At 34.1% G+C, this 19,994-nt stretch overlaps 5 protein-coding genes across 6 annotated transcripts; 3 read left to right on the forward strand and 2 right to left on the reverse strand.

The window, feature by feature from the left end:
* Window positions 1–759: 759 nt before the first annotated feature.
* On the reverse strand, window positions 760–6,860 carry LOC118262815 (retinol dehydrogenase 13). The gene is made up of 6 exons (XM_035574429.2): window positions 6,697–6,860; window positions 5,107–5,236; window positions 3,954–4,316; window positions 3,434–3,555; window positions 2,565–2,782; window positions 760–2,147 (listed from the first exon to the last, which is right to left on the reverse strand). The coding sequence occupies exons 2-6, from the start codon at window positions 5,222–5,224 to the stop codon at window positions 2,006–2,008; spliced, it is 963 nt and encodes a 320-aa protein (XP_035430322.2). The 5' UTR covers window positions 5,225–5,236; window positions 6,697–6,860; the 3' UTR covers window positions 760–2,005.
* Window positions 6,861–6,955: 95 nt separating this feature from the next.
* LOC118262814 (prostatic acid phosphatase-like) lies at window positions 6,956–13,401 on the forward strand. The gene is made up of 6 exons (XM_035574428.2): window positions 6,956–7,562; window positions 7,869–7,964; window positions 8,868–9,107; window positions 9,438–9,738; window positions 10,110–10,321; window positions 10,399–13,401. Exons 1-6 carry the CDS (start codon window positions 7,329–7,331, stop codon window positions 10,549–10,551), a joined length of 1,236 nt encoding a protein of 411 aa, XP_035430321.1. The 5' UTR covers window positions 6,956–7,328; the 3' UTR covers window positions 10,552–13,401.
* A 100-nt stretch (window positions 13,402–13,501) lies between these two features.
* On the reverse strand, window positions 13,502–16,154 carry LOC118262811 (uncharacterized). Of its 2 annotated transcripts, none has more exons than XM_050697427.1 (4): window positions 15,936–16,154; window positions 15,492–15,865; window positions 15,074–15,260; window positions 13,502–14,800 (listed from the first exon to the last, which is right to left on the reverse strand). In XM_050697427.1, the coding sequence occupies exons 2-4, from the start codon at window positions 15,839–15,841 to the stop codon at window positions 14,546–14,548; spliced, it is 792 nt and encodes a 263-aa protein (XP_050553384.1). In that variant the 5' UTR covers window positions 15,842–15,865; window positions 15,936–16,154; the 3' UTR covers window positions 13,502–14,545. The 2 variants fall into 2 exon arrangements, with proteins under 2 accessions (XP_050553384.1, XP_035430317.1); XM_035574424.2 differs by having other exon boundaries at window positions 15,492–15,853; window positions 15,936–16,153.
* Window positions 16,155–16,374: 220 nt separating this feature from the next.
* LOC118262813 (alpha/beta-tubulin-N-acetyltransferase 9) lies at window positions 16,375–19,119 on the forward strand. The gene is made up of 4 exons (XM_035574427.2): window positions 16,375–16,534; window positions 16,619–16,728; window positions 16,981–17,037; window positions 17,143–19,119. The coding sequence occupies exons 1-4, from the start codon at window positions 16,458–16,460 to the stop codon at window positions 17,484–17,486; spliced, it is 588 nt and encodes a 195-aa protein (XP_035430320.2). The 5' UTR covers window positions 16,375–16,457; the 3' UTR covers window positions 17,487–19,119.
* Window positions 18,044–19,119, forward strand: LOC118262846 (protein canopy homolog 4). The gene has a single exon (XM_035574475.2). The coding sequence runs from the start codon at window positions 18,044–18,046 to the stop codon at window positions 18,692–18,694; it is 651 nt and encodes a 216-aa protein (XP_035430368.2). The 3' UTR covers window positions 18,695–19,119.
* Window positions 19,120–19,994: the final 875 nt, after the last annotated feature.

Below are 19,994 nucleotides of genomic sequence, written 5' to 3' on the forward strand. Positions count from 1 at the left end.
TGTAGTTTTTTTAGGTTAGTTGTCATTTCATTTATTAAGTAGGACTTTTCCTTTTTATTTCCTTTTTAGGGTTCCGTAGCCAAATGGCAAAAAACGGAACCCTTATAGATTCGTCATGTCTGTCTGTCTGTCTGTCCGTCCGTATGTCACAGTCATTTATTTCCGAAACTGTTGGGCTTACATGGTTGAAACTTTGTAGGATGATGTATTTCGGTAACCGCTATTCGAATTTTGAATAAAAATTAATAAATTTAAAAATTACTCCATATATGGAACTGATTAAAAAAAATTTTTTTATTATATTTTTTTTCAGCTAACATATCCGTGATGGGTGTCTATAGATAGGTCTTTAAAAAAGACATTAAGGTTCATAAAACCACTTTTCGTCAAAATCAATCGTTTGAAAGTTAGACGCTTCCAAAGTGGAAAAATTAGTGTCCTCTAACTTATAAAATAAGAGAGTGAGAAAACTGAAAAAATATATGCTGTAGATTTCAATGGAAACTAACAACGAAAATTGGTTTGAACGAGATATCATTATTAGTTTTTAAGAAATAAAACATTTTCAAAAACCGCAAATATAACTTTGTCGTTCATACAAATACTATGTAAAACCAAGTTATTTTACAACTTTTATATTATGTCATCTACTTGCTGTTACGGAACCCTTCATGAGCGAGTCCGACTCGCACTTGGCCGGTTTTTTTTCATTTATGTTTTTGGTAGGATGATAATTACAAAATTAAACTTATTTCATAATACGTAAAAAAAGATTTTTAATTTATCGATGTTGATACAATGCTTATTTTTATTAAGTACGTCAGAAAATAAATAGACGATAATTGATCTTTAAAAGATTTTCAACTTTGATGTATAGTGTTAAAGCCTAGTTTAGGCTAGTGAATGAACTTCCCAATAACAGCTTTGATGCTTAACTCAGCCAGTTTATGGTTACTTAAGTCGTTTTTAAATTTCTGTAACTAAAAAAAAAGTTCACTCTCAGAGACAGTTAATGGTCCATTACTATGCTTTAATGAACATTGAGTATAGCAAAACCTTTATATTTATATTTATAAAGGTTTGCAAACAAGCTTTAGTAAACAAATCAATCGATAAGCAGGTTTTTTTACTGGCTACTATTAAGTCTAGGGCCTATTAAAAAAATAAAGTTAAAATACATTAAAAAACTTTGTGCTCAATGGACGGTTTGATCTTACACTTAATAAATACATTTATTAAATAGACTTTGATTTCTATGGATTACATTATATTTTCACATACACTATATTATATTCTGTAATATATAAATAACTGATTAACGTTCTTAAGGCGTGGCTCTTAAGAACATTAATCAGCTATTATGTCCATCATCATCTTTTTAAAATAAGTACTGCTATAAGCAGTATCTCATTTCACCACTGGTATTACTGAATGCCATAATGGAGTTTACAGATTTATTTGCCAACAGATGGCGCCAATAATAACGGCAAACAAATTGAATGACCAATAACTTCACATATTAATTATTATGTTATCGGCTTACTCACGTACTGTTTTGACGAGGAACTTGACTAGTTTCAAGCCATGCTAGAGGCTCATATTCATGAGCAGCATTCCGCGACACACGACGCGGCGATTAATTTAGTATGTCTCACGAAAGTTACAACTTCACATAGTTTATTGGACAAGTAACCCCTCGCTATATTAGCAATCATGTCGGCCTGGCAGTAAACTCATTGGCAGTCGAAGTATTTAGAAGAAGCATACTTAATAAATTATTATGTTATCGGCTTACTCACGTAACTGTTTGACGAGGAACTCGACTAGTTTCAAGCTATGCTAGAGGCTCATATTCATGAGCAGCATTCCGCGACACACGACGCGGCGACGTAGCAGCGCGACAGTCGCCGCGTCGTGTCCTGTTCCTCGTCAAACAGTTACGTGAGTAAACCGATAACATAATAATTAATTCAGTAGAAGTTTAGAATGTCATGTCCTAAAAGTTTCATTTGCTCTTCACACCGGGATCGGGTGCAGTGAAAGGGTTGTAGTCTCCCAACTTCACCAACTCCACTGACATGTCCCATAGCTTCTTACAGTCCTCGTCCCTTTCAGCTTTCGGCGACGTGTTGGTTGGCACACAGTCACTGGAAATAAGATGTATTTTACACTAAGGTACAGGTTAACTTGCTGTGACAGGGCAGCTATAAATATTGTCTAAACTTTTAATGATCTAACTATCGAAATGACTCAATTATAGTTAGTTGGCTTAACCGGGATACAAACCTGAAACCTTGTACGCCCGAAACTAATAATCGATCGTAGTTCAAAATATCTTAATCGATCTTTTTGGAGGGAAATTTCATTCAACTTAATCTAAAGTTTTCTGATTGAGATCGCTTCTTAATTTCGGCCATCTCCGAATTGAAACATTACTTATACGCATAAATAATGCTTATAAAATATTGAAGCCGATAAGTCAGCCATAATAATTAATTTAGTATACTTATCTCACGAAAATTGTAATAAAATTATACGTATAATGCTGTAAAATGAAAACTCACGCGTAATACAAGCCGGTTTCGTTAGCGCACTTCTCATCCACAGCGCAGTAGATGGTGGTCTGCGCGCCGAGCTCCGACGACTTCATGAACGGGAAGAGCATGAACCCGATGATCTTCCGCGCGCCCCAGAACAGCGTCTCATTGAAGTGACGACCCAGCTCCGTCCTCACCACTCCCGGGTGCAGGCTGTATGTGTTCACTCCTTCTATGTTATGCTCCTAGAAATTAAAAGAGAAGTGATAAGTATTTTAGGAATTAGGTGCATGTTAATGATCTAGTCTGGTGGGCTTTTACCGACGCAGTCAGAGACAATTAATGATCATTTAAACTTTTCCTTAGTATCGATTTTGTTCCCTTGAATGACTTCTGAATGTGACGGTAAGTCTCTAAAATTGTAGGATGTGTCGAACTTTTTAGTTTCGAATTAACTATTTGCGTACTTAGCCCCCTTTTTAACATGTGGATACCTTTTGTCTTACGATGTGCGACAGACAGCAGTTTATGTCGGACTCTAACCGAGTAAAATCACACACTCATTCTCTGAAAAAAGAAAATCACCGAGTAATCGAGTGAACGAACTTACTCAGTGTCTAGCGCCTACCGTACAAACTTTGCTAACGTAACGAGACAAGGTGGAGTTTGAGGCTGAAGTTCAGTTTATGTTCAGACCTCATTTTAAATTTTCGATTTTATTATATTGTAGTAAAGTTGAATTTTAAGTACATATCATGTTTATTAAGCCCAGAAAGAGAGATACACAATGTCATGGCTTTTACTCCCCGATGGAGAGGATTTGCAATACGTACGAGATTAAAATGACAAAGTACGGTAGTCAAGTATATACTTAGTGCATTTACTTAGAATGTTACCTTAAGTTTGGCTGCTAGTTCTCGAGAGAACAGTACATTAGCGAGTTTGCTCTGCGAGTACGCTTCAGCCGCGTTGTAGCGCCGCTGCTTGTAGTTCAAGTCATCGAAGTTGATGCCATATCCTGAAACGGGTTACAAAATTGTATAAGGATCATCATACAGATACTTTTAGACTTAGAAATTATAACTAGGTGTTAATACTCCAATTAGAAGTTCGCAAGTTCCTAATTTCATCTAAATTGGTACTCGTTGACGATTGCACCGCTGCACTGGTTGGGTGGAAACATAAGCGCATTTGTTTGCTGACGCAAGAGGTTCTAGAGTAGGATTTCCATGTAGGGCAAAATATTATAGGATTTTACGCAAATTCGACAACTGTACCAAAATTCGTGTTTTGGAATTGGTTGCTGAAGAGAGACTACTAGTCAACTCGCCAATGGTAGAGTTTTTGTGTTTTGGATATTAGTTGCGATTTTTAAAGACGACTGTGTATTTATTAGTGACATAAAATAGAACTTACTTATATGTGCCCTAGATGATACAGTAACAATCCTAGCTGGCTTGCTGTTCCTGATACGAGGGAGTAAGAGCATAGTCAGCAAGAAATGTGCCAAGTGATTAGTTCCAAATTGCATTTCAAAGCCATCTTCAGTTTCAGTTTTAGGGCACATCATAACACCAGCATTGTTAACGAGAATGTTAATCTGTGGTTCCGTGTTCAAAATATTCTCAGCAAATTCTCTCACTGACTTCAAGGAGGCGAGGTCACATTTAGCTAGGACGATGTTGCCAGTATCTTTTAAATCCTTGCAACGCTCCTCAATGTCAGATTTCGCCTCCTCCGCCTTGTCCATGCTTCGACAAGCCATTATTACTTTGGCACCTGAAAACAAATGGTGGTCAATTGATTATATGAGGAGGTAGATAATTTGTGAAATCACTGCCTCCTTGGTCGAGTGGTCACAAGTGCGACCGCCGAACAAGCGGTTTCGGGTTCGATTCCGGGGTTAGGCAAAAGCACAGTATGAAATTGCCTCTGGCCTCACCTCCTATTTCATAGGAATCGTGAGATTACCAGTAAAAGCGGTTCTATATTTTTATTTCTGGAACTCTGCCCGACCCATTGGGAACTAAAATGTGTGACATTATGTTGGACAAAAATTTAAGAATGGGGTCGTCCATTAATCACGTGAGGTTTTTTCAACGATTTTTAGACCCCCCTCGTTGGTGATATGTGGTGAGATTTTAGATTAACCCCCACCCCCAACCAACATCACGTGTATTTTTTTAATACAGAAAATAAGCATGAGTGGGTTAAGACTAGGTATTACAAGTACCTAAAAAATATCATCTACATAAATTCGTTTAAGTTTAGAAATACATCATTATAATTTATTATACTCTTTTATGGGGAAGTGACAAATCCTATACACCCCGTTTTAAGGCTTAAAAAACCCGGGTTAGGTGAAAAAATTAACACACGTGATATTTTATAAAGCCCCCCGTCCCCCCTCGTGAAGTTTCGTGATTTTTATCGAGCCCCCCCTCCCCTAATTGAGTCTCACGTGATTAATGGACGTCCCCAATGCATATTGTCCTATGTGTTATTTCAGATCGCTATCTACCCCTATTCCAAATCTCATCCCATAAACATCAAACAAATTATAATTTACCTCTCTTATAAAAATCCAAGACAGTTTCTTTTCCTATCCCAGTGTTGCAGCCAGTTATAATGGCTGTCTTGCCCACCAGTCTAGCTGTACTCAGACATTTTCCACTGAAGAAAGGCATCTTAGTCAAAGTCTGTAATAATAAAAACAAACAAGTTAACATTTATAATTTTATGCTAACACTAGTATTATACAATGTGATAGGGGTGAGACTTCTAACCCGTTAAGGCTGAGTACTACATCTAATTTTATCGTCAAAAGTCGGGGGTCGAAGGGGTCGAATCCCCTCCCTAAAAGTTATGGCTATTTTAATATTTTTTTTAGTTTTTTTTATATCAAAGGTTGTATGCGTCGTAGAAACAAAAAAAAAACGACAAACGGTAGCTAATAACCTTGGCTAACTAATTCATTACTTTTTTCGTATGTTTAATAATGTTTTGGTGAAAAAAAAATCATTTGTGAATTATTATTACCGAAAAAATCACTATTTTCCAATATTTTCAATTAGGGGTTCAACCCCCATATTATTGTTTTTGTCGATAAAATTAGATGTAGTACTCAGCCTTAACGGGTTAGAAGTCCCACACCTATCACATTGTATAGTTGGGGAGTTAGTTTGTTTGCATAGGCTAGGGTTAGGGCTTCTCTGGATTTACTGGTTTGAATTTGAAAACTCTGGTGTTGCGGGTGACCGTGATTGCTTATCAACAGATGATCCGTCTGCTTGTTTGCCTCCTATCCCATAAAAAAAAATCTTGGATAGTTCATTTATTGAGGAAGGCTATAAACTATCAAACATTGTGCTGTAATCAATAGGACCTGAGCTGTGGGAGTAGCTCGTAATATAGATAGCCGAAGTAGTAACAAACATAACTTCGGAACTTTAATCAAATGTCCAAACAACTGTAAATGTTTAAAAACCTGTTAACATGTTGTTTGTATAACAAATATTAATATGGAACTTTTATGTAAATTAATCTTAAATTAGCATGAGTGTAATAGAGTGAAATAAGTTTTATTTTTGCATTAAATGAGAAAAGCTGAATAAATAAGTATTATGTTTGGTATTCATAGCCGGTATCCTAGCTGTTCTTTGACAAACCTGTGTTCTAAAAAAATTCATACAATTTCATCATTTCGTGACTGCACATTATGTTAAAGATTATCTTAAAAACTATTTTTAAGATAAAATTCTCTTAAAAATTATCTTAAAAATATTTTTACTAGATAAAATTTTCAAAATATTTTTACGATAAGATTATCTTAAAATATTTTTACGATAAGATTATCTTAAAAATATTTTTATTATATAATTTAATTTTTTATCATATATTAACACTAATGGTAAAAATTGAATTTTGTGGCTGTTCCCGATGGTTTACAATAGGATAAAAAATTACATAAAAAACTTTATAAAAACTTTTTACTACACATGAACTATATTTACAATATAAATTCTAGTATCTATAATTAGTACATTCTGCAGAACTTTACAATGTTTTAAAAAACTGCTATAAAAAGTTGGCCTACTTGCCGGATACAACTTATTAGAAATTATAATCTTGTCTGTATAAGTTTTAAAAAAATACTTACATTACTCCACAATTTTTGGTTCAGTTTTTATTGGGTTTCAGTTATAATTTCTAATTTCATTTATTAAATAAAATTAAAAACTATCTTCTTCACAGTTCACGAACTACTTTGCGATTGCAAAGTTCATTGACCTGCCTGACAGTTACTTTTTTGACATTACCATTTTCCTCCATCAACAAACTGATCCATGATCAAAAACTGAATATTTTGTCTATGAGTGAATGAATACAGGGTTTGATAAAAATGTCAAAGTCATACATTCTATCAATGTCAATGTCAAATAACAATTTATCAGTGTTTTCTCGTATTTATTGTAAAAACGGGCTTTAAATTGGAAATCCAGAATAAAAAAAGATATTTTATAATACTTTTATTCTTTACAAAACTCATTTCAAGGCTCATATTTCCTTTAAACCATTTTAGCAACTAGTTTTTATGTATTTGTTCACAGCCCTCCCTACAGTTAAAATAGCCTTAATTTTACTGCATTAAAATAAAATAAACACTATATAAACATGTGTTGTTGGAGATAAGAGTTACAAGGTCGTCGTATAAGTGTAGTTCGCAGTGTAACATTATCATTCGATCGTCCCAAGGTTCGGTGTTGTCTTGGGTGGGAGGGCCTAAGATTTATGTACTCAATTATTCGTGACTCTGTGCCAATGGAATATGACAATGATGATAACACATGGCGTCGTCACTCAACGCCGAAAGTGGAGCGGTCTACATGCCACCAGATCCCCAAGAGGTCCACGACTGTAGCTGTGGTGGTCCTGGGGCTGGCAGTGCTCAGCTGCTTGCTCGGGTACTGTGTGCTCAGCGAGACGCTGCCCTACGAGTCTAAGACCTTGCGGCTTGTTATTATTGTAAGTTAACAATAGTTACTTGGAGACTGCTCTGTAATTTAGCCTCTTCCACTTCTTGTTTTATTGATCTTTATAATTTTTAGCATTTAATTTGACTTTATTCCAAGGCTTTTTTAAAATTTCTTTTCTATTATAAATTAAGGCAATTGGTGACCTGTTGTCTCTGCCTACCCTGATGCGAGATAGGTGTAAGACACTATGTATATAATCCATACTTTGCTGCAGCTGAACTTTTACCTACATTTAATCTACAATTGTTATTTATATTTTATTTAATATTTAGTTAAATAATTAATAAAATTTCAGCTGTTCCGACATGGAGCCAGAACTCCAGTGGAGAGTTACAACAGTGACCCATATAAAAACTATCAGTGGCCCGATGGACTTGGTGGACTAACTAATGTAAGTTTTTATTTAGTTATAAAAACTATTATTCTGCTTGGAATAGGAAATACACAGAAAACGTTTTCTATTATGATCTTTGTTGTATTTGGCCTTCAGAATAAGTAATATTATGATTCTAGAGGCCGCTTGTTTTTTGTACTGATTTTCTTAGTAATTTGGTTATTCAGTTTTCTTCCTCACCAGGTAATTCTCAATTTCCTTCAGAGAAAAAAAAAATACAAATTAAGGAGTTTTAATAAATAAAACCCTTTCCTTTCTTTCATTGGCTGAATTCTATCGACCAAATATTAAATAAACATGGGTAGCTGTATTTACTGATGTACTCTTGTACAATAATGACTTGTTTTGTTAAGATAACAAACTGTTTATAAAAAAAGCTTATTATTATACATAATGAAATGACCTTTTGATATTACAAATTCGAAAATGGCACTAGATATCAACATCAATAGGTATTGTTTTCATGTTATCAATATGAACAATGGACTATTGATATTCTAAAAAAATATTTGTAATTATTATTCTTACCTTATATTATATTCTTACCATTTATTGTGTAATGTTTTAATGAATAATGTGAAGTTTTATAAGTTTTAATGGTTTAATTACCTGATGTAGGCTTATGTCTTCTTCCATTTTCATCACACATCTTACCACAAACCTTAAAATCAAATATAATTTAACTGCCTCGGCGCGGTGGCTGGGCAACTGGCTGCCATGTAGCAGGTTCGATTCCCGCACTGAGCAACTCTTTGTGAGATCCACAAATTATTGTTTGGGTCTAGGTATCAATGCATATGAACTTGTATCATGTATGTTTGTAAACCCACAACAAAGGAGAAAACTAGTGTGGGGCAACTAATAAAAACATTTAATTAAAACTGAATTCCTACATTCCAGGCTGGCAAGCTCCAATTGTACGAGCTTGGCAAAAAGTACAGAAGTTACTATGCAAACTTTATTCCGGAAGAGTACTGTGACAAAGATGTGTTCATACGCAGTAGCGACAAGTCTCGCTGTCTAATGAGTGCGTACACATTCCTGGCTGGACTGTACCCGCCGACTGAGAGACAGCTGTGGCATCCAGAACTGCCGTGGCAACCTGTTCCTGTACACTCTCTACCCAGGGAACTGGATAATGTATGTCTAATTCATTTATCTTAATATAATAACAGCCCTTATCACCATTCGAGAGGTAAAGGTCCCATGTAATAAGCGTATATCGCCTACATCATATACAATTTCTTGGTCTTTGTGACTTATTATACAATAACATTTTGCCCAACTTACTTTAACGAAATAGTTATACGAAAGCGATTCATTACTATCTCACTAGGAATATAGTTATAAAAAGGATGAAGTTTAGTTAAATATCCATAGGGATATAACTATATTACGGATTTATCTATCTTACTGCGACAAAATCACTTGAAAACTTTGTTTAGAATTTGAATACAATTTATATTTCAGATAGTTGCAGCAACAAAACCTTGCAAAGCATGGAAGGCCATGTACCAAGAGCAACTGGCTGAAAAGAATGCTGATCCAAAATTCGCAGAATTATTTGATTATTTGAGCAAGCACACTAATCAGAGCATGCGCAGTATATTGCCTGTTGATTTCTTGTATAGTACACTGCTATCGGAACAAGAGGCCGGCTTGAAACTTCCAGAGTGGACGAGAACCGTGTTCCCCAGTAAAATGAAAACACCATTCATGTTGAGCTTAGCTTTGCTATCTTACAATGAGAGTTTACAGAGGTTACAAGTTGGTGAGTATAATAACATGTAAAGTTGATTGAAATCCTTCCACATTGTAGAAGAAAGTCTGTATTTTACTCTGTACCCTTAGTATGAGTTTGCTTTTCGTTGAACGAAAACGAAACGAGAGCGTGTTCGGCGCTTTGATTGGCTGGTGCGAATGAACCAACCAATCAAAGCCCCGAACGCGCTCTCGTTTCGATCACTTTAGACGACAAGCAAACTCGTAGGTACTAAGTTCATGATAAACTCAAGAACTGCTGAATGGATTTTTATGTAATTGTGATCTGCCACAAAATAAGATTTTTGAGAAACGCTTTATTACGTGATACATATCACTTGAACACTATAGTATTGATTTAACCATCTCCAAAAATTCCAGGTCCGCTTCTAAAAGAGATGAAGCAGTACTTGGACGAGGCAGTTCGGCACGAGAACGTGGACCGCACTCTATACGTGTACTCCGGCCATGACGTCACTGTGGTGTCGCTCTGGCGTGCTTTAGGGTTCGTTGACCTCTTGGCACCAGACTATGGAGCCAGCATCGTACTCGAATTGCATGAAGATATTGAACAGGAGTCATTCTTCGTGAAGGTATTTGAGGAACATAGACTCTAAGAAGATTAGTATTTTATTTACATAAACTTGACCATATTATGTTCTATTTCCAGACATTCTATCGCAACAACACGAAGGTGGAAGTTCCATTGGAGCTGAAGTTACCATTCTGTGACGACCCATGCACATACACACAGTTCACAGAACACATCACCAAGCTGATACCAGACGACTGGGAGGCAGAGTGTGGCAACACGAACAAGTAACCATTTCCTTCATTACGTCTAAGATATTGATCACAAGTCTGCCAACAGTCCAGTTGCTAGTTTATTAAGTGAAGCCCCAAAATATCGAATGTATTTATTAAGATTTTTTAAGTAATTTAGAGATTAAGATGAGCCATTCTCAACAGAGTTGGGAGAAAGTTAGTTGGTGTTTATGGAATGCTTTTGAAGTAACATCACAAACTGTTAATGAAATCTGTGATTATGTGATTATTTTTTATGTAACAAAGGTGCTGTTGGATACAGTAATTCACAAATAGAATTTAGTTTAAACAACGATTTTAAGTCACAATGCCATAAGGACAATGTTTGCCAAAATCTTTAAATCTTTTAAGGCTGGTTTTTCGCCACCACAAGAATAAAATAAAGATATTTATTTAGAATGGCAAGTTGAATGGAATAGCTGACGTTCTTTGGACAAGGCAATCTGCATTGTGAGTAATTATGATATAAGAATGTTGCCAAATTGAGCCTGTAGAGATTTAATATTGTTAAGAGTTTATTTGTAAGTTGGGAGGGCGAAATGGCTCGTCGATGTTGTGTGTGGCTAGTGGCTATGGACGCGACCACTACACTGCGTTGCAAAAATCGCAAAATGTATTGCGCTATACAACAAAACGTGGACTTTTTAAACATTTTAGCGTCTTGTTGTGCGGTACGATGTAAGATATTTGTTGTTTGCGTCATCGCATCGCATTACTGTGCGGCGTTTTTTCCACGCGTTGTGTCGTGATCGCGAGCTAAAAATAAATATTATTTTATGCCTTGTTATTATTCCATACATTTATTTAAAATCCTCTAAAATTACATTTTTAAATACAACATTGAGCCAACCGGTAGCGGGCGCATGGTCCAAGCTACCGGTGGTTAGGGCTCCAGAGAAAGACCTCCTCAAAATACGTGCCGTTTCGTGGAGCATTGCCTTCTGCGTCAGGCCCTTGATATTATTATTTAGATGTTTTTTTTTACAAAAATGTACTCAACGTACACATGCATACATTAATATCTATAGATGATAATGCTATGCATGTCCATTACAACAAAAATGCGATTAAAGATATTTATTTTTATTGCTTTTGTGAATATGTTTTAAACAAATTGTTATTTAATTCTATTGAACCGTCTCTATTAGGGATTTAAAAAAAAACCATTTGCCTATTATCTAGTTATGATTATTTACTTAAATTTATGATAGCTATTTCTTCTAGGAAATCATTCCCAAAATTAAATACGTATTCTATGTGATATGTCGGCATTTGTACTTTTTTGTTTACCAATTTTATATATGATACAAAAACTATATTTATTCCATTTTCCTTCTTTCTTAGACTAATATTTGGTCACTAACTAAACTGGTAAGCTATGATGTGAATATTTAATGTACTTATGTTCATTGAAAAATAATCATTGGCTCTTTAAGGAGTCCACCGGTTAAATGCTATTCTGCTAGGTTACTATTTTGTCTCTCTATTGTTCAGATACTAAAACGTCACTCAACTTTAAGCCGCGCTCAAGAATAGTTCTGTCACTACAAATTTTATGTAAACGACAGAGATAGCACGATATTCAAGTACAACTTAAAATTGAGTAGCATTTCAGCATTCGGGCGAATACCACTGTTATATGGATATTTCATACACTGACGTACATAGATTAATTACATAAACAAATTGTTGTTTATACCAACAATAATAAAAAAGAAAATTAGAATATGTTAGTAAAAGAAAGCAATATTTTCATACATTTTATCCACAAAACTGTTATAGACTTAATGATGTTAAACTGATTTCTTATGCACTGAAGGAATTAATTGAAATAATTAGGAAATAGATACAATTTGATATCAATATAACGCACCTACTAATACAAAACTATAGTACCCATTGGAAAACAATAGATTTTGGACTTTATTATATAACAAATAAAGTTCATTATCTAAACTAAGAAAGTTAATAGATTGGAGTAGGTTGATCTGCTAGAATTCCCGCCAGTAATTCGGGAAGAAAACGGTTGCTGAGTCGTGAATTTCTTTAATCGATTTTCAACCTTATAATCGGAGTTATAAAATTGAAAATCAATTAATTTAATTTTAACATGTTTATTGTTAAAGTTAGCACTTTGTCTTTACTCAAGGTATTTCAAACTCTTATGAATCTTTGTCTTGTTAACGAGAAGTATTTTCTTATGTCTTATAAAAACTTTTTCAGCTATTTCTCACAAATGTAAGTAGATTAATTGTATTTACTATTTAAATAAAGTTTGTGCTGTATGGAGCCATTTGTTGTGTAGTAGTGAGGAAAGCAGCTTATTATATGTGACCTGTTTAGTTTTAAGTTAATAATTTATATATGACCTCTTTCAATAACCTGTGAAGTAGTCAGTAGATGTTATGCCTATTGGAGATGGAATTTTGACTAATTTATAACGAGCTAATACCAACATTTTGTCTCTATAAAATCTACTACTACTTCTAGGTAACGGCAGAGGTTATTGGGATTGGCCATAGAAGACCTGTCTGGAACCATATTTGGGTGCCATAAATTATTAGCTTACCCAGAATAGGGATGATGACGGGGTATGAAAATTAAAAATCTATTTAATCTACAAGACGGACATTAAAATAAAAATGAGTCATCTACCCTATTGTAAAGCAGGTCCTTATTTGTTTAAGATACGTTTTGTTATTACTTAATATTATACTGATGATATTACACAGGAAATCTCGACACTAAGTACTTTATTATTCATTGTGAATAAATGTTAGAGTCTAATTGTAAAACTATAATGTTGTTGTTTTTTGTAATGTTTACTATTAAATGTTTTAATGTGATACCTCTGCATTTTTTTTAACTTATCACAACCAATATCTGTTAATAACGGGTTTATTTAGGACACCCTGTATGTGTTACGTATGTACAAATGAAACAAGAAATGCAGTATAAATTGTATAATTCACTTGTAAAATAAAATAATGTAATAAAATACATTAAAAATAAAAACATATAACTTACTAGCTAAACGTAAATGGACGGCACATGGACGACATTTTGATTTCATTTAATCTTATCCTAAATAAATAAAATACTTACAATTTACACATAATAATACGAATATTCTTAACTATAATTGATAAAAAAAATGTCACAATAGTATTTAAAAAGTGTAAAAGTTCTAAAATTACTGGAATAATTAAATTTGTGTTTCGGTGGAATGTTAAAAAAGTTAAAATGCTACGCAATAAAGCTAAGTTACAACAACGGTTTAAAGCTCAGTCTTCACTAATTGACTTGTGGTTATGGCTGATCAGGGGGCCTACTCTCATTCAACGAACGCATCTAATTCAAAAACTTAGCAGATTGCATACTACAATTATTCTATTTATTGCGAACTTCCGTGAACAATAATTAACGAATGAAATTAAGATAAATAAATAGATTTTTATATGATATTAAAAATGAAATGTTAATATTATATTATATTAACCTTTTATATAATTACAAATAAATCTATTAGTAAATCAATAAAACCTACGGCCGAAGATTAAACGAAACTTCGGATTCGAGAACCGGAGTAGGCCCACTGGTAATGAAGACAATACGATAATTATGATTGTTCATGTTAATAAGGAAGATATGTACTTATGTATGTATAAGCTCTTTGTTCGTCTGGTTCAAGGCACATGTTAATTGGTAATTACAAAATTAAATGTTACATCTACATTGTTATTCTCTACGGACACAAGACACAGGAATACTCATAATCGAGTTCCTTTTATAACAATGGCGAATTCCAATATCGAAAATTCTGTTACTTTTAATGTAACTGTTAATATTTAAAATATTAAATTAGTATGAGTAAAGTTATGATCTAATCCGACCTTAATTCACATAATTAAGATGAAGGTCACTCTTAGTATGTCACTTCGTCTAATTGGCTCGATGTTTGTGCTTTATAATTACAACACTCCTTTCCTAAATTAGTTCCCACAGCATGTAAGTACATGTCTCTCTCTGTAGGCCCTCATTGCAGTGTATACGACAATAGCTATCCATATAGCTACAGATGCCCATGCACAGAATATTGCAAGCTGCAATGCCACACCGGTGTTTATGAAATCACCTCGCCGGCTATTCGGTGCGTCCTTTTGTAGGTAGTCCATAAAGTCGAAAATCGCTTGGCATGCCAGTCGGAAATGTATTGCGGTTGCATGGTCCCCAGTGGCGCGGAGCTCCTGCAATACATTGTATTGTTATTAAAGACTGTCTTGTGACATTATTGCTTAACAATATTCATATTGAATCAAATTTAATGTTATGAATATTTTGAGAAAATCCTTACTAATAATAATCATTTTGTTTGTTTGTTTGTTTTCGTTCATATTTGGATATTCAAGGAAAAATAGGCTACTTTCACAGCTTTAACACAGATGACATGACAATTACATATAACTCAAATATCATACCCTTTCTTCTTGATAATGATAAAACCAAGAACATACACTTACCCTTACTAAATATCCTCTGTACTGAGTGCAGGTCTTAATAAACCCAGCGGTCACAATAGAGGCATGTACAAGTGAGTACACGGCAAACAGTGCCGCTATACTGGACGTGGGGATCCAGCAATATATCACCGCATCATTGTTCCTACTCACTCTAGTCCTCGTACTCACTACTATTGACTCACCCTCTCTGAAACATTTAGTCACAAGTTAAAGAATTGTCACTGTAATAGACATTTGTTGTGTTTTCTTACAAGAAATACTGATTACCTTGTATTGCAAAATATTATTTGGTTTTACGAGTCATCTGGTATAGTGGTTGGAATATGACAGAAGGCTCACACAAGACTTAAAATTTAGTGTTATAGTGTAGTCTATACCAATGTCCACCTAGGCATGTCAATAAGAAAAGAATACTTACATTTCCTCCATAGTTGTAGACTTTTCATCCTCATACTGCCCAATATTATTAATACACACTCTGTACATGTGAAACAGGGCCATGATTATAGCGTACGCAATTACAGGCAATGGGGCGAACACTGCGTACAAGCAGTACGAGTTATGGCCACCATTGAAGTACTGGAATGTGCTCACTCCATACAAAATACAGCCGCAGTTTGTGTTCTCAAAGTAGCCGCCGGGACATACGTCGAGAGTCGTACGCCAGTGGTTGTACGGTATTCCTATGCACAAAACTGACACAGCAAGCAGCACTGCCGCGAACAAGTAACTCCAACACAGACGTCGCTCCGTTTGAAACTGATTCATCGTGATAGATTACTGAAACTCAAACTAAAATTACTATTAAAATAAAATTTAAATATTAACTTATTAAATTGGCACATAATAAGTGAAAACTTACTCGACTTTTTGTTGATCAATACAAAAATCTTATTAATTTGGTAAACACCAAGGTGAGTGAGAAATAGGTCAGCTATGTGTGGAGTAGTACACCTGATAACGAATATAAAGGGCAGTGCGAATACAAGATAAACATTTGCTTCGATAAGACCGCACGATAAAAAGCGAGCGATCAACACAACAAATAGCGATTGCGTGAACAATAGACGCCAATTTAGACTTTGACAGTCTTGACAGATATTGTCATTATTGACGTGTAATTGTTGCGTTCATAATTTCCTCACTCAATTTACAATTACTTAATAAAGAAATAAAATAATTATTTGTATTTAAAAGCAGTTTAAAATTTTTACTTATATTTTGACTATATGAATTAATAGAAAATAATCATGTAAACCTGCTATTTTCTTAGTAAAATTGACCGTAGGCTTTAAAAAAGCTGTGATAAGTGATAAGCTTTATGTCAAAAATGACAGTGACATTGAGTAAATAAACAAGAAGTAGTAAACAAAAAGAAAAAAATATGAAATTGAACAGCAATACTAAAATTATTGGGCGAAATGTAATACTAGTCCCATACAGGGATTATCATGTACCTAAGTAAGTGTTCAGGTTCTAAGTATGACTCCAAATCGTAAAACTCGTGGTACCATGTTCAGTTATAACCTCTGTTTTCACTTTCAGATACCATAAATGGATGAAATCTGAAGAACTTCAGAAGCTTACAGCCTCTGAACCATTAACTCTAGAACAAGAATATGAAATGCAAAAATCTTGGCGAGAAGATGATGATAGTATGTTCAGTTTATAGTTTATTTATTACTATTAAGGCATATCAATAGAATACACTATAAAAAAAAAAATATATTATTATAGTCAATAGAAAGCACCAACTTTAATAAAAACAAAATGAACACACAAGGTCATGTATTTACACCACATACCACATTCACAATATTAACACAGTTGTAATTGCTGTTCCAAAAATCAGCAACTTTATTAGTGCTTTATTGTCTGGGTTCTAAAATATCAAATTTTATTTTCAGAATGCACATTTATAATACTAGATAAAAGCCTCTTTGATGAATGTAATGAAGAAGCAGGTAACTATCAAACTATACAAAATAGATATCTTTCTCTGTGGAGCACTGTTGAAATATAATTTTTTCATTATTTAATCCCCTATTCTTATCAAAATTTATTTTTAGACGCAATGGTTGGCGACACAAATATATTTATAACGGACAAGGAACTTGGAGTTGGTGAAATAGAAATAATGATAGCCGAGGAATCTGCCAGAGGGAAGAAGTTTGGATGGGAAGCTGTTGTATTGATGTTTCTCTATGGAATCCAACATATACACTTAAAAACATTTGAAGCAAAAATATCACTGTCTAACAGTATCAGTATCAAAATGTTTCAAAAGTTAGGTTTTCAGGAAAAGTCTTTAAGTGAAGTCTTTCAAGAAATTACATTAGAGAAAGTAGTAAATGCAGAATGGATAAAATGGCTAAATGAACAAACACAATATGAAATACAGACTTGCTGCTAAATTATTGGTCTTTCTAAAAGAAATAAAATCATCAGTTTCTATGTAATTTATACCCAATGATAATATTAATAATTATGAATAGACTTTGTCTGCCTTGGTAAAATCATAAATGTAATATTTTATACATAAGTACAATTGGATCCCCTGTAATGGAAACTAGGCATTGGTACAATATTATCAAAATGAACCTGGGAATTGAACCTGCGACTTTATTCCGAGTATTTGGATTAGGGGATTAGAACCACTCAACTAGTGTGGTAAGCAAATTAGGATAAATACAAAATTGCATAGTTCGCTTAATGCTATTGCTAATTACATCCCATTGCATACAGATTATTAACCTACCTATTGTTAAGTCCGTTACAAATGGAGATAAATAATAAAATTAATCATCCTACATATTTTCAACGACACGTGCCTGTTTTTCATTCGTTGAACATAGACAATGAATTTGGGTATAAAATGTCAATGTCAGCAATGAACTGTCAAATATAATTTCTTGTCATTTTGGAGTGGTGTTGGTTTGAGACTTTTGAATTAACAATTAAATAATTACAATGATATTTTCAATAGTTTGTGCTTATTTATTAATTACAACACAAACTTTATGTCGTGCCGAAAACGAGATCAAGTCAGAGGAAGATGTAGGTGTTAAATATGCAAATCGTTGTGAAGTTTGCAAGATTTTGGCTACAGAGCTACAAGAGAGGCTTGAGCAGACCGGTAAAGTACACGATGTGATAGAAATTGGTTACTCGCTCGATGACGTGCAACCTAAGAAGAAGACCAAGTATCAGAAATCGGAGCTGAGGTTGATAGAATCACTGGAAGGCGTTTGTGAAAAGATTCTGGAGTACAACATTCACAAAGAACGTCAGGATAGTACGAGGTTCGCTAAGGGGATGAGCCAAACGTTTAAAACTCTACATGGTTTAGTTGACAAGGGTGTGAAGGTGGACCTTGGGATTCCTTTAGAGTTGTGGGACAAGCCATCAGCTGAGATTACTCACATGAAGACACAATGTGAGAGTCTTTTGGAGGAGAATGAGGCAGCTGTTGAGGACTGGTACTGGAACCATCAAGGGGAGGTAGATCTGATCAAGCACTTGTGTACTTACAATGCGTTGAAGGGGACGGATGACTCATGCTTGAATGAACAACTGACTACTGCCAAGGGTGAGCGGGGATCAGACAAGTCGGAACTATGAGAGTTAACATTGTTTTAGAAAGTAGGTACAAGAACAATCTGCATTGAATGAGTCTGTGTTTATGAACTTTGTGATACCATGAAGGCATTTCTACTGTAATATTTATTGTAAGATTAGTAGTTACTAGATACTTAAGTGTAATAGTGTAGTTAGTGAAACTGAATTATTGATACCTCAAGTTACTGTACATTATGGTCTCTGTTGTATTACTTAAATATTTATTTTTATAACTTGAAACAACTTATGATCATTTGTTGCGACGTCAGTGGACAAACCCAGTTTATTTTGTATAAGAACTATTATTAATTTGTATGTCTCTTTTATCAGTGTTTTGTATTTGGATCAACTTATTTCTTTTATTTTTGTATCTGAATATTGACTGTACCATATTTTTTTAGAAATAAAATATAACTTTACCACTTTCATGGAAGTTTCTTTTTAAGTTTGATATTTGTTTTTGAACATTGTTTCTTTGTCTACATACTTACATGAATATCCACCTTGTTTACATTTTGCTTGCTTGTAAACTACAAAATATTATAAATGCACTTTATCTTCTGTATTTTTCTCATTAATGTTGCTAAACATTATCTGCCAAAACATGTAGTGCACAAGCTGGGAACCTACTTAAAATCTAAATGTAGCAAATTATAAACAACTATACATAAATAAGAATTTTTATCCACATTTTCTTTCACTTTTGATAACTGTGTTGTAAAGTACTTATGTGCATTTTCAATTTATTTGCCTAAACTTCACATAATTGACACCACACTGCTGATTTTACAATATTTTAAGGCAAATAGTATAATGTAACCGTCTTGCATTACACACCAGTAGCATAAAAGTAACAATATCAATTTAGATTATAAGGCTAGAATGTTTCTGGCACAAACTCATACTGTAAAATAATACTAAGATTGTCAGCATCTTGGTTTAGTTGTCCAAGTTATGTATTTGAAATCTGAAGACTTTGTTTCTGACTGACTGGCCTATTTTGAGGTTTGATCAGTCATGGCGCATTTACATTAGTCGGTTAGACCGTATTCGGCTGCAGGCCGTATTCGGTCACCAACTAATATAAACAGGTATTCGTTTGGCCGTATTAATTCGGTTTCTGTTAAACCGAATGCGGCCGCCGTCTTCGGTGACCGACCTAATGTAAACGCGCCATATCACATCCAAGTAATTGTATACCTAGTAATTAGTAGGGTATTAATTTAGTAGTACAAATAAGTATTCAGTGCTCTCAACACCTGAAATAGGATTTTAAAATGTTAGTGTTAAAAATAAAACAAAA

Source organism: Spodoptera frugiperda, chromosome 12, assembly GCF_023101765.2.
Source record: "Spodoptera frugiperda isolate SF20-4 chromosome 12, AGI-APGP_CSIRO_Sfru_2.0, whole genome shotgun sequence".
NCBI classification, from domain to species: Eukaryota; Metazoa; Arthropoda; class Insecta; order Lepidoptera; family Noctuidae; genus Spodoptera; species Spodoptera frugiperda.

Bases quoted from the DNA above. Each gene is read 5' to 3' on its own strand.
- LOC118262815 (XM_035574429.2), bottom strand. From the start codon at position 5,224: ATGCCTTTCTTCAGTGGAAAATGTCTGAGTACAGCTAGACTGGTGGGC. The intron at 4,317-5,106 runs GTAAATTATAAT...ATTTGTTTTCAG, and splicing joins CTTGGATTTTTATAAGAGAG to GTGCCAAAGTAATAATGGCT. The intron at 2,148-2,564 runs GTGAGTTTTCAT...TCTTATTTCCAG, and splicing joins GAAACCGGCTTGTATTACGC to TGACTGTGTGCCAACCAACA.
- LOC118262814 (XM_035574428.2), top strand. From the start codon at position 7,329: ATGTACTCAATTATTCGTGACTCTGTGCCAATGGAATATGACAATGAT. The intron at 7,563-7,868 runs GTAAGTTAACAA...ATAAAATTTCAG, and splicing joins CCTTGCGGCTTGTTATTATT to CTGTTCCGACATGGAGCCAG. The intron at 9,108-9,437 runs GTATGTCTAATT...TTTATATTTCAG, and splicing joins TACCCAGGGAACTGGATAAT to ATAGTTGCAGCAACAAAACC.
- LOC118262811 (XM_050697427.1), bottom strand. From the start codon at position 15,841: ATGAATCAGTTTCAAACGGAGCGACGTCTGTGTTGGAGTTACTTGTTC. The intron at 15,261-15,491 runs GTAAGTATTCTT...TAAATGTTTCAG, and splicing joins TCTACAACTATGGAGGAAAT to AGAGGGTGAGTCAATAGTAG. The intron at 14,801-15,073 runs GTAAGTGTATGT...AATGTATTGCAG, and splicing joins ACAGAGGATATTTAGTAAGG to GAGCTCCGCGCCACTGGGGA.
- LOC118262813 (XM_035574427.2), top strand. From the start codon at position 16,458: ATGAAATTGAACAGCAATACTAAAATTATTGGGCGAAATGTAATACTA. The intron at 16,535-16,618 runs GTAAGTGTTCAG...TTTCACTTTCAG, and splicing joins AGGGATTATCATGTACCTAA to ATACCATAAATGGATGAAAT. The intron at 17,038-17,142 runs GTAACTATCAAA...ATTTATTTTTAG, and splicing joins TGAATGTAATGAAGAAGCAG to ACGCAATGGTTGGCGACACA.
- LOC118262846 (XM_035574475.2), top strand. From the start codon at position 18,044: ATGATATTTTCAATAGTTTGTGCTTATTTATTAATTACAACACAAACT.